Source organism: Microcebus murinus, chromosome 22, assembly GCF_040939455.1.
Source record: "Microcebus murinus isolate Inina chromosome 22, M.murinus_Inina_mat1.0, whole genome shotgun sequence".
NCBI classification, from domain to species: domain Eukaryota; kingdom Metazoa; phylum Chordata; class Mammalia; order Primates; family Cheirogaleidae; genus Microcebus; species Microcebus murinus.
This window is the reverse complement of record NC_134125.1, coordinates 21,134,179-21,143,397: the sequence shown is the minus strand read 5'-3', so window position 1 is coordinate 21,143,397 and position 9,219 is coordinate 21,134,179. Positions and strand designations below refer to the sequence as shown.

The 9,219-nt window shown below is 60.1% G+C and overlaps 1 protein-coding gene across 1 annotated transcript; it reads left to right on the top strand.

The window, feature by feature from the left end:
* The first annotated feature begins 336 nt into the window (after nt 1–336).
* RNF215 (ring finger protein 215) lies at nt 337–7,575 on the top strand. The gene is made up of 9 exons (XM_012763904.2): nt 337–671; nt 919–1,062; nt 1,548–1,619; nt 1,699–1,784; nt 2,209–2,365; nt 6,019–6,135; nt 6,212–6,355; nt 6,576–6,678; nt 6,768–7,575. Exons 1-9 carry the CDS (start codon nt 387–389, stop codon nt 6,788–6,790), a joined length of 1,131 nt encoding a protein of 376 aa, XP_012619358.2. The 5' UTR covers nt 337–386; the 3' UTR covers nt 6,791–7,575.
* The last annotated feature ends 1,644 nt before the right edge of the window (nt 7,576–9,219 follow it).

Genomic DNA, 9,219 nt, shown 5'->3' with positions numbered 1-9,219 from the left:
AAGGGTAAGCCCCCAGGCCTCCAGATGTCTCTCGTTCCTGACCTTTCCGGGTTCTGATAGTGTCTCCGCCGCCCCAGGTCTCCCCTTCCAACTGTCACCTTGTCTCCGCCGTCTCTGACATCCGGCTCCTGCACCGAGGCCCGGGCTCCACCCCTCTCCAGAGCGCCAGTTGGAGCCTTTGCTCTCCTCGGCCACCAGGGGGCGCGCGCGGTCCAGCCCGGCGCTGGAGCCCCCGAGCGCGCACCCCGTCCGTCCCGACGCCCCGCCCCGTCCGGCCGCGGCCCCGCCCCCCTCCGCCCCGCCCCGTCCGGCCGCGGCCTTGCCGTCGCCGCTCCCCCCGCGCCCGGGACCCCGGCCCGCGTCTCGCCAGCTCGCCGGGTGCGGCCATGGGCCCCGCCGCTCGCCCTGCGCTGAGGTCGCCGCCGCCGCCGCCGCCGCCGCCCCCGTCGCCGCTGCTGCTGCTGCTGCCCCTGCTGCCGCTGTGGCTCGGCCTGGCGGGGCCTGGGGCTGCGGCGGACGGCGGCGAGCCCCGGGCCGGGGCGGGGCGGGGCGGAGCCCGCGCGGTGCGGGTGGACGTGAGGCTGCCGCGGCACCACGCTCTGGTCCTGGAGGGGGTCAGGATCGGCCCCGAAGCCGACCCGGCGCCCCCGCTCGGCGGTCGCCTGCACCTGGTGAGCGTCGCGGAACCATCTGGATCCCGCACCCAGAACCAGCCTTCACCCTGGACCAAGCGCTGAGAGTCCAGCGCCCCGTCCCCAGGCTGCCCAGGGCCCCAGCATACAGGCTTCCAGAGCCTGAGATCCAGATGCCCTCCCCTTCGGACTCGTTCCCAAATCCTGGCCTTGCATCCCCTGTGCCTGAACCCTGGCTCCCTCTTCCCCTCCTGCCTCCCTCTGGTCATGGCCCCTTGCCACACAGATGGACGTCGTGGATGCCGAGCAGGAGGTGCCGGCAGAAGGCTGGATTGCAGTGGCATACGTGGGCAAGGAGCAGGCGGCCCAGTTCCACCAGGAGAATCAGGGCAATGGCCCGCAAGCCTATCCCAAGGCGCTGGTCCGGCAGGTGCAGGGGGTGTTTGCCGGGGAGGAGGGATGAAGGAAAGGGTTCCAAGGCATCTGCTGGAGCCAGGCTACCAGGTGGGCCCTAAGGAGCTTCCAGAGAAACCCTAGGCCTGGGTGGGTCAGGGTACCCCAGTTTGGAGAATTGAGTCAGTATAGTGTCAAACCAGGGAGGTGAGGGGAGGCCAGAGAGAGGTCAGGAAGCTCAGCCGGGCTCTGAGAGTATAGGATCGGGCGTTCCTACTGGGAGCGGGTGGGGGGACTGCCCTGCTAGGACCAGGGAAGACACACCATTGTTTGGATCCCACAGAGCATCTGGAGGGAAGGCAGGAGGAATGAGTTTCTGCCCTTGACCTCCAGGAGCTTATAGGTGGTCCAGAGAGTTTCACTCACTGCATGGCCAGGAGCTAAGAGCAGCTGGGGCCGCAGGTGGTTAGACAGGTGCATGGGCAGGTGTATACTAGCCTCCCGCCTTCTGTCCTCCTGCAGATGCGGCGGGCCCTCTTCCTGGGAGCCTCTGCCCTGCTTCTCCTCATCCTGAACCACAACGTGGTCCGAGAGGTAAACCGGAGCAGGCTGTGATGGGGAGCAGGCTGGGGGACAGGGACCATGACCTGCTGACCTCCCTGTCCCCCTGCAGCTGGACATATCCCAGCTTCTGCTCAGGCCGGTGATCGTCCTCCATTATTCTTCCAATGTCACCAAGCTGTTGGAGGCACTGCTGCAGTGAGTTGGGGTCAGGCTCCAAAGGACTAGACCTGGGAGCTGGTTACTGAGGGTCCCTGCATCGCCCATGGGTTCAGGGGTCTCAGCCTTAAGACTGTTCTCTACCAGGCTGAAAAATGGGTGAGGGGACAGGCTGGAAGTGCCAGGGTCTGGAGCCTGAAGGTGGCTCTGTGGGCGGAGGGGACTGGCCCCAGCAAGGAGAAAGCCAGACACCTGATTGACCAGCTCTTCCCTGGGCTCATGGGCTTCCCTGGCTTGGCTGGCATGAAAACTGGAAAAACTAATAGCCAGGAAAGGCCTGGGGACCAAAGCAGAAGGCCTGCAGGGGTGACATTCTAGCGCATCCTAAAGGGCTGGGCTGGATGGATCTGTTTTGTTTCCCAAGAGCCCTTCCATCTGGCCTCTCTACGACTTTCCCTCCCAGGAGGACCCAGGCCACAGCTGAGATCACCAGTGGAGAGTCCCTGTCGGCCAACATTGAGTGGAAGCTGACCCTGTGGACCACCTGTGGCCTCTCCAAGGATGGCTCCGGAGGATGGCAGGACTTGGTGTGCCTGGGAGGCAGCCGTGCCCAAGAGCAGGTGGGTGCTAGCCAGTTACACGGGGCTAGGGAGGGGAGGCTCAGGCGGGGCTACATCCATGGCTTTCTCTTGCAAATCCTGTGGCCTCTCTCCGCCTTGGTGGCCAGGACAGCCGCTCCCACCCACAGGAGTGTTCAGTGACATGATGCAGGTGGGTATTCCATGCAGCACCTGGCTCAGGGTCCCGTGCGTCAGTGTCAGCTGTTGTGTGTTGCTCTCCTGCTCAAAGGCCGCCTTTGGCTCCCCATTGACTGCAGAATAAAGTTCAGTCTGGCTTCACAGCTCTCCTGAGCACTCACTTGTCCTAGTTTTCTGGTCTTTTCCTCATGCTCTGGCCACCTTATGCCATTACTTCCCTCCACACACACCCTGGTGTCCTGCCACTGGGGCTTGTCCATGCTTGGCTATAGGCATGGACACCCTTTTCCTCCAGAACTATTTTTATAACTTGTCCTGCTGGCCTTCTCTGGAAAGCTTCTGTCACTCCCCTCTGCTTGAATGTCCCCTCTCCCTCTGCTACATCACCACATGCTTTATCAGGCTTTTCCTGGCCCTCAGGACAGCCCATCCCGCGTGTGCTGGGGAGCGTGACTTTGTCTCCTGACAGCCAGGGCCGTGTTGTATTACCTCTGAATTTCCCAATGCTCGGCATCAAGGGGGTTCAAAGATATTCTGTCCACAAGCATTTCTTGAGTCCCTATCCTGCTCAGGACAGTCACACACCAGCCTCCTAGTGTGCAGCCTCCAAGCAGGCCTGGGCCAATGTGGGCCGTGCGGTGCTGCCTCAGGTTCAAATCCTGGCTCTGGGCCGGGCGTGGTGGTTCACACCTGTAAATCTCTGCACTTTGGGAGGCCAAGGCAGGAGGATCACTTGGGGCCAGGAGTTTGAGACCAGCTTGGACAATATAGCAAGACCCCCATCTTAAACAAAATTTTAAAAATTAGCCCAGTATGGTGGCCCATGCCTGTAGTTCCAGCTACTCAGGAGGCTGAGGCAGGAGGATCACTTGAGCCCAGGAGTTTGAGGTTACAGTGGGCTATGAGTGTGCCACCACACTCCAGCCTGGGCAACAGACTGTCTCTAAAAAAAAACAACAAAAAAAATCTGGTTGTAAGACCTTTGCTGAGTGATCTTAGGCCAAGTGTTTAACCTCTCTGGTCTTGTGTTCCTTATTTGTTAACACGTGGGCAGCCCACACAGACCTCTGGACAGGGAAGGCCCTTGGTAAGAGGCCAGGAGGTGGGAGTGTGTGCAGTCTGCAGGTCGGTCTGGCTGGAGCAGAGGGCAAAGCTGCCTTGGCCATCCTGCTGGCCAGGGTCAGGGTGGGCCTGTGCAAGCACTGCTGGCTGGGGTCGGCGTGGCCATGAAGCTAAGGCGTCTGAAGGGTGGCTGGGGCAGGCATCTCAGTGGCTGGCCGTTGGACTATCAGCCTTGATTCCAGGGCCCGGTCACCATCTCTCCAGAGCTGTAGCGCCCGTGTATCAGGAAGGCCTGCTGAACCATGTCCTTGCTGCTCTGACGATGAGCCCCTGCCCTGCCCTCCCGCCTCATCCGGGACTCTCGAAGTTATGCAGAGCCTGGGGAGGCTAGGTCTCTGCAGCGGCGCCTCAGGCTAGTCATACCTTCGGGCCACCCAGCACTTGCTGGCTGCTCCAAAGCACAGAGTTCTAGAGCAGGGTCTGCCCTGGAGAGCTTGCGCTGCAGTGGCCAAGCAGTTGGCCTGCCATGGGCCAGCCTGGCTCAGTATGGCATGGGACACAGCATAGCATGGGACACAGCATGGCATGGGACACAGCATGGCATGGGGCACAAAGGCAGGACAGCTCCAGCCCGGGGCTCATGAGGGCCCAGTTTGGGGAGCAGACAGGCCAGAGATACGCTGTCACTCTGCTGGGATGAGCACTGAGCTGGTGGTGGGCACAGGCATATCAGAGCAGCACCCGGAGCCACTGCAGGGGTCGGGGAGGAGGGCATATCAAAGTTACCTGAGCTCAGCCCAGAGCTTGGGGACAGCTTGTGGAACAGGTGCCACTGCCCAGCTGCAACTGGAGGGGAAACTGGGGCAGGTTGGAGGGAGGAGCTGGGGCTCACAGACATGTCTCAGTAAGAGCCCCCAGAGCATCTCCACCCCGAGTAAGAGCAACGTCTTGTGGCGCTAGCAGCACCCCACTTCATCTAGAGTAGTGGCCTCCTTAACTTTGAATCATTTCTAGGCCGGGCGCGGTGGCTCACGCCTGTAATCCTAGCACTCTGGGAAGCTGAAGTGGGTGGATCGCTTGATGGCAGGAGTTCGAAACCAGCCTGAGCAAGAGCGAGACCCTGTCTCTACTAAAAATAGAAAGAAATTAATTGACCAACTAAAAATATATATACAAAAAATTAGCCGGGCACGGTGACACATGCCTGTAGTCCCAGCTATTCGGGAGGCTGAAGCGGTAGGATTGCTTGAGCCCAGGAGTTTAAGGTTGCTGTGAGCTAGGCTGACACCATGGCACTCACTGTAGCCTGGGCAACAAAGTGAAACTATGTCTCAAAAAACAAAAACAAAACAAAAAAATCATTTCTCAGCTCCTTTCCCCGCACGCACGTGACAGTAGTTGAACTTCAGCACTGGTCAGGGAAGAATACGATGGCTGAGAGCTGTGTTTTGCTTCCTCTGACACATCCTCACCTGAGCCAACTGTTGGGTAGCCAGAGCCTAGCAGCATGCTGCAGGTGTGGGGGGTCAGTCAAGGTCCCCCTAGTACCTCTGCCCCCCACAAGGGGCCCAGGACCCCCATGTTTTCAAGTGTTTCCTTGCCAAATTCATGCATTCCACAAAGGCCACGTGAGGCGCTGGGGCTACAGTGGTGACCATGTCAACTGCGGCTCCCTCCTACCGCCAGGAGGACATGCACCCCTCAGGCGGCTGCATGTGCGGCCTGAGTGGGTGCGACGAGGGCGCGGCAGGGGGTGGGTGGGTCTGGGGGCCGCATTTGCCCTGCTGTGGTGGCCAGGGAGAGCTTCTGGAGCAAGAGGTGTCCAGGGGCTTTTGCTAAGGGAAAGGGCAAGGATGAAGACAGTGCCCAAGACAGGGAACAGTGTGTGGAAGAGCACAGACATGGGAGGAGGCCAGGAGCATGGGACGCTGAGAGGAGGGAGGCGGCACCGCAGGGAAGGGTGTGCAGGTGAGATCTTGCTGGCTGTGCGTGGGAGATGGGTGGGAAGGAGGGCATGAGACCCCCTAGGAGAGCCAAGCAGCAGGGCGTGGGTGCGGCTCCCACTAAGACTGAGGGTGCGCCAGCGTTCAGCCTGGGTGGCGGTGAGTGGGTGATGGCGGGGCCTGAGGAAGTACGGAGAAGGGGTGCGGTGGGAGGGTGTGCTGGGCTAAGGAGTCTTTGAGGCTGCCAGATAGAAGCTTCCATGAGTGCAAACACCAGGTTTGTTGCTGGGAAGAGGCCTGGGCTGGGGACAGATGTGGCTCTCCTCAGCAGTTGGACGGGAGATGTGTAGGGTGGAGGCAGACCCTAAGGAGGGCACACAGGTGGGAGGGACGCAGAGGCCCTCTGCACACCTCACCGGCTCAGGCCTTGGCGCTCCTGGGGTGGATGTTCCCGAGTGAAGAGTATGGGACAGCCCCAGCATCCTTGACACCTGCTTCCCTCCCCACAAGCCCCTGCAGCAGCTGTGGAACGCCATCCTGCTGGTGGCCATGCTCCTGTGCACAGGCCTCGTGGTCCAGGCCCAGCGGCAAGCATCGCGGCAGAGCCAACGGGAGCCGGGAGGCCAGGTGGGAGCCAGCCCGAGGGAGTCCCGGAGCCCCTAGCCCTTGGGCCTGCAAGACTGTGCCTGTCCTCTCCCCACAGGTGGACCTGTTTAAGCGCCGCGTGGTGCGGAGACTGGCGTCCCTCAAGACGCGACGCTGCCGTCTGAGCAGGGCAGTGCAGGGCCTCCCGGAGCCTGGCGCCGAGACGTGCGCCGTGTGTCTGGACTACTTCTGCAACAAGCAGGTCAGTGCCATGGCCGAGACCAGCCATCGGCTGAGCTGTGATGCTGCCCATCTGACTGCTGAGAGACCACCCCCACCAGGGCTACAGAAAGCAGAATTATGGGGCTGGGCAGGCCATGGGGTTTCAGTTTGCCAGCTTGGGTGAGGGGCATGGTACCAGGCACCCCCACCTGGAGTCCTGGCCCCGTGGCCTGAGCCTTCCTCCTCCCCGACCCCTGCAGTGGCTCCGGGTGCTGCCCTGTAAGCACGAGTTCCACCGGGACTGTGTGGACCCCTGGCTGATGCTCCAGCAGACCTGCCCGCTGTGCAAATTCAACGTCCTGGGTGAGCAGCAGACACAGGGCCCCTTGGCCGATGCCACCTGGCGCCCACCTGATCCCGCCCTCCCTGTTCTTTTTCCTCTTCCCCTGCAGGGAACCGCTACTCAGATGACTAGCTGCCTCCACTGGACTCTGCACGTGCAATGGACTCCTCTTGCCTGTACCTCGCCCTCAGCCTGGGCTACTGGGACAGGACAGTAGGACGGACAGGACAGCAAGCCCTGTGGGTGGAAGGAAGGATAAGGGCCCCCCCATGTCCACACTAGGAAGGAGGGACCCGCAGCGTCAGGCTGAGGATGCAGGGCTTAGAGCTGCCATCCAAGGAGGAGGGTTGCTTTGGTCCCTTTTCTGGAATCCTGGGACATCTGTGTCACCTCATCACAGGCAGCTCCCAGGTCACTGGGGGAAGAGAAATGTGGGGCTGGTGCAGCTGTCCCCGAGGCTCTGGGTGCTCTCTGTGGCCTGCCAGGGCATCCCTGAGGGCTGAGGCTGTGGTGGCCAGGTTTTGTGCTTATTTATTGGGGCCGTGGACTGAAGGAAGAGTGGGCTGGTGTTGGGACACCCTGTGGTGACCATCCTTCAGGATATGTCTTGGTCAAAGCTGTGAAGTTAAACCCAGAGACTCCTCCACTGCCTGTGGCCCTGGGACTCTTGGGTCCTGTGGCCTGTGCAGCTGGGCTGCCTTTCTGGGCCTGGCTGGGACCAGAGGCCTTAGAAACCATCTAGTCCTGTACTTCTGGTTGGGGCTGTGTGTCACTGACCAGCATACTTGAAGCCACAGGATAAATGTGGTGCATCTTCCAGGGCATCCATTTAAAAAAAAAAAAAAAAAAAAACAGTCAGGGTTGGGAAGGTTTAATAGTAAAATAAACATGGATATATTTTAACATAAAATGTAAAACGGTATGGATGTTTTAAGAAAAGGTCACCTTGGGTTCTACCGCATGTGGTAGGTGGAATTCTAAGGTAGCCCCCAAGATCCCCCCTTTGCTCCCCCCCCCCACAGACATGCCTTGTGTGATCTCTGAACTGTGACTAAGGGATTGCACTCCCATGATCAGGTGCTACATGGCACAGCTGACCTTAAGACAGGCAGTATCTGAGTGGGCCTGACCTAACCACGTGAGCCTGTGAAAAGCAGACTTTTCTCCAGCTACTGGAAGTAGTCAGGGATTGGAAGCACGAGGAGCATTCAGTGCCTGAGCAGCTCTCTGTTGCCAACTTGGAGCCAGAGGGAGCCACGTGGCAAGGGAGGTGGATGGCCTCTAGGAGCTGAGGGCCAGCAGCAAGGAAATGGGGACCAGTGCTACAGCCACAAGGATCAAGATTCTGCCAACCACCAGAGCCAGCTTGGAAGTGGATTCTTTCCCAGAGCCATGGCAGGGGAACGCAACTTGGTGGATACCTTGATCTCAGCTTTCTAAGACGCTGAGCAGAGAGCTCGGCCATGCAGAGCGTGCCTTCTGGCCTCCAGAGCTCAGAGCTAAGTAATAAATGGATGCAGAGTTGGTGGAGGCCTGAGAGAGTCGCTCAGCTGGGAGGGGCCCTTCCCTTGGGCCTGGGCACAGGCCTCCTGCTCAGAGCTGGCTCGCCCCTGTGAGGGAGGGGCCGGGGCCTCTCGGAGGCAGAAGTTGGGCAAACCTGGATGTGCCAGTCTGCTCTGCACACAGCACTTACTGACGCCTGTTAACTGAGGCATGCTGCCTGGCGGCCCCTTCACCCAGAGAGGATGCCATAGGCGGCTGGGAGTGTGCACCCTAAGTCCTCAGCAAGGTCTTGGAGCCTGTCCTTCACAGGGGAGGTGACTCAGGGCAGGCTGGAGGCTTTGTTAGCAAAACTTGATAGCTGTGTGCCTGGTGTCGCTGGCAGTATCAGTGCCCAGCCATGTGGCATCCTGGGTTGGGTGGGCCCCAGAGGACAGGCCTGGTCAAGCCAGAACTGGCTGGGGCATCCAGCTGTCTGGTTGTGCAAGGCCTTGCCCTGCCTTGAGTGGCCTCTGGGGCTCTCACCTCCAGGATTTAGAGAAACCCTTTGTGACTCTCACCATTTCCTAATGCAAGGAGTGCATTTAGGGAAAGGGGGCCTGACAATCTTGGGCCCTTCATGTCCCCAGCAGCAGGTTCAGAGCCAGGGTGGGAGGCTAAGGGCATTGCTGCCCTCTGCCTGCCTGTGAGCCCAGAGCCAGAGTCCCAGCCTCTGACTCCTTGCTCGTCTCAGGTGTCCTCACTGGCCCTTCCCCACACACCTCCACCCTGATCCTCCTTTCCTTTGGTGCCACTGAGTCCAGGTTTACCCCTTGGCCCTTGCTGTGGGGAAAGATTGCCCTTCACCTGGCCCCTGCACTAGAAGCTTCTTTCTGCCCTTGGTGTGCTCTCCTCTTCCATAAGTCTGCCAGGAAGGAGGCAGGAAGTTCCCATTTACTGAGGGCTCATAGTGCCAGGACTCTGCTGGCCAATGACCTGCATGGCTGGGGACTCAGTGGCCCCTGCCCAGGACAGGATAGGAAGGGCTGTTCCCCCGACTGAGCCACGCTGTGAGGCCAAGA

Coding starts and splice junctions, on each gene's coding strand:
- RNF215 (XM_012763904.2), top strand. CDS start 387: ATGGGCCCCGCCGCTCGCCCTGCGCTGAGGTCGCCGCCGCCGCCGCCG. Junction 1,063..1,547: donor CCAAGGCGCTGGTCCGGCAG/GTGCAGGGGGTG, acceptor GTCCTCCTGCAG/ATGCGGCGGGCCCTCTTCCT. Junction 6,136..6,211: donor AACGGGAGCCGGGAGGCCAG/GTGGGAGCCAGC, acceptor CTCTCCCCACAG/GTGGACCTGTTTAAGCGCCG.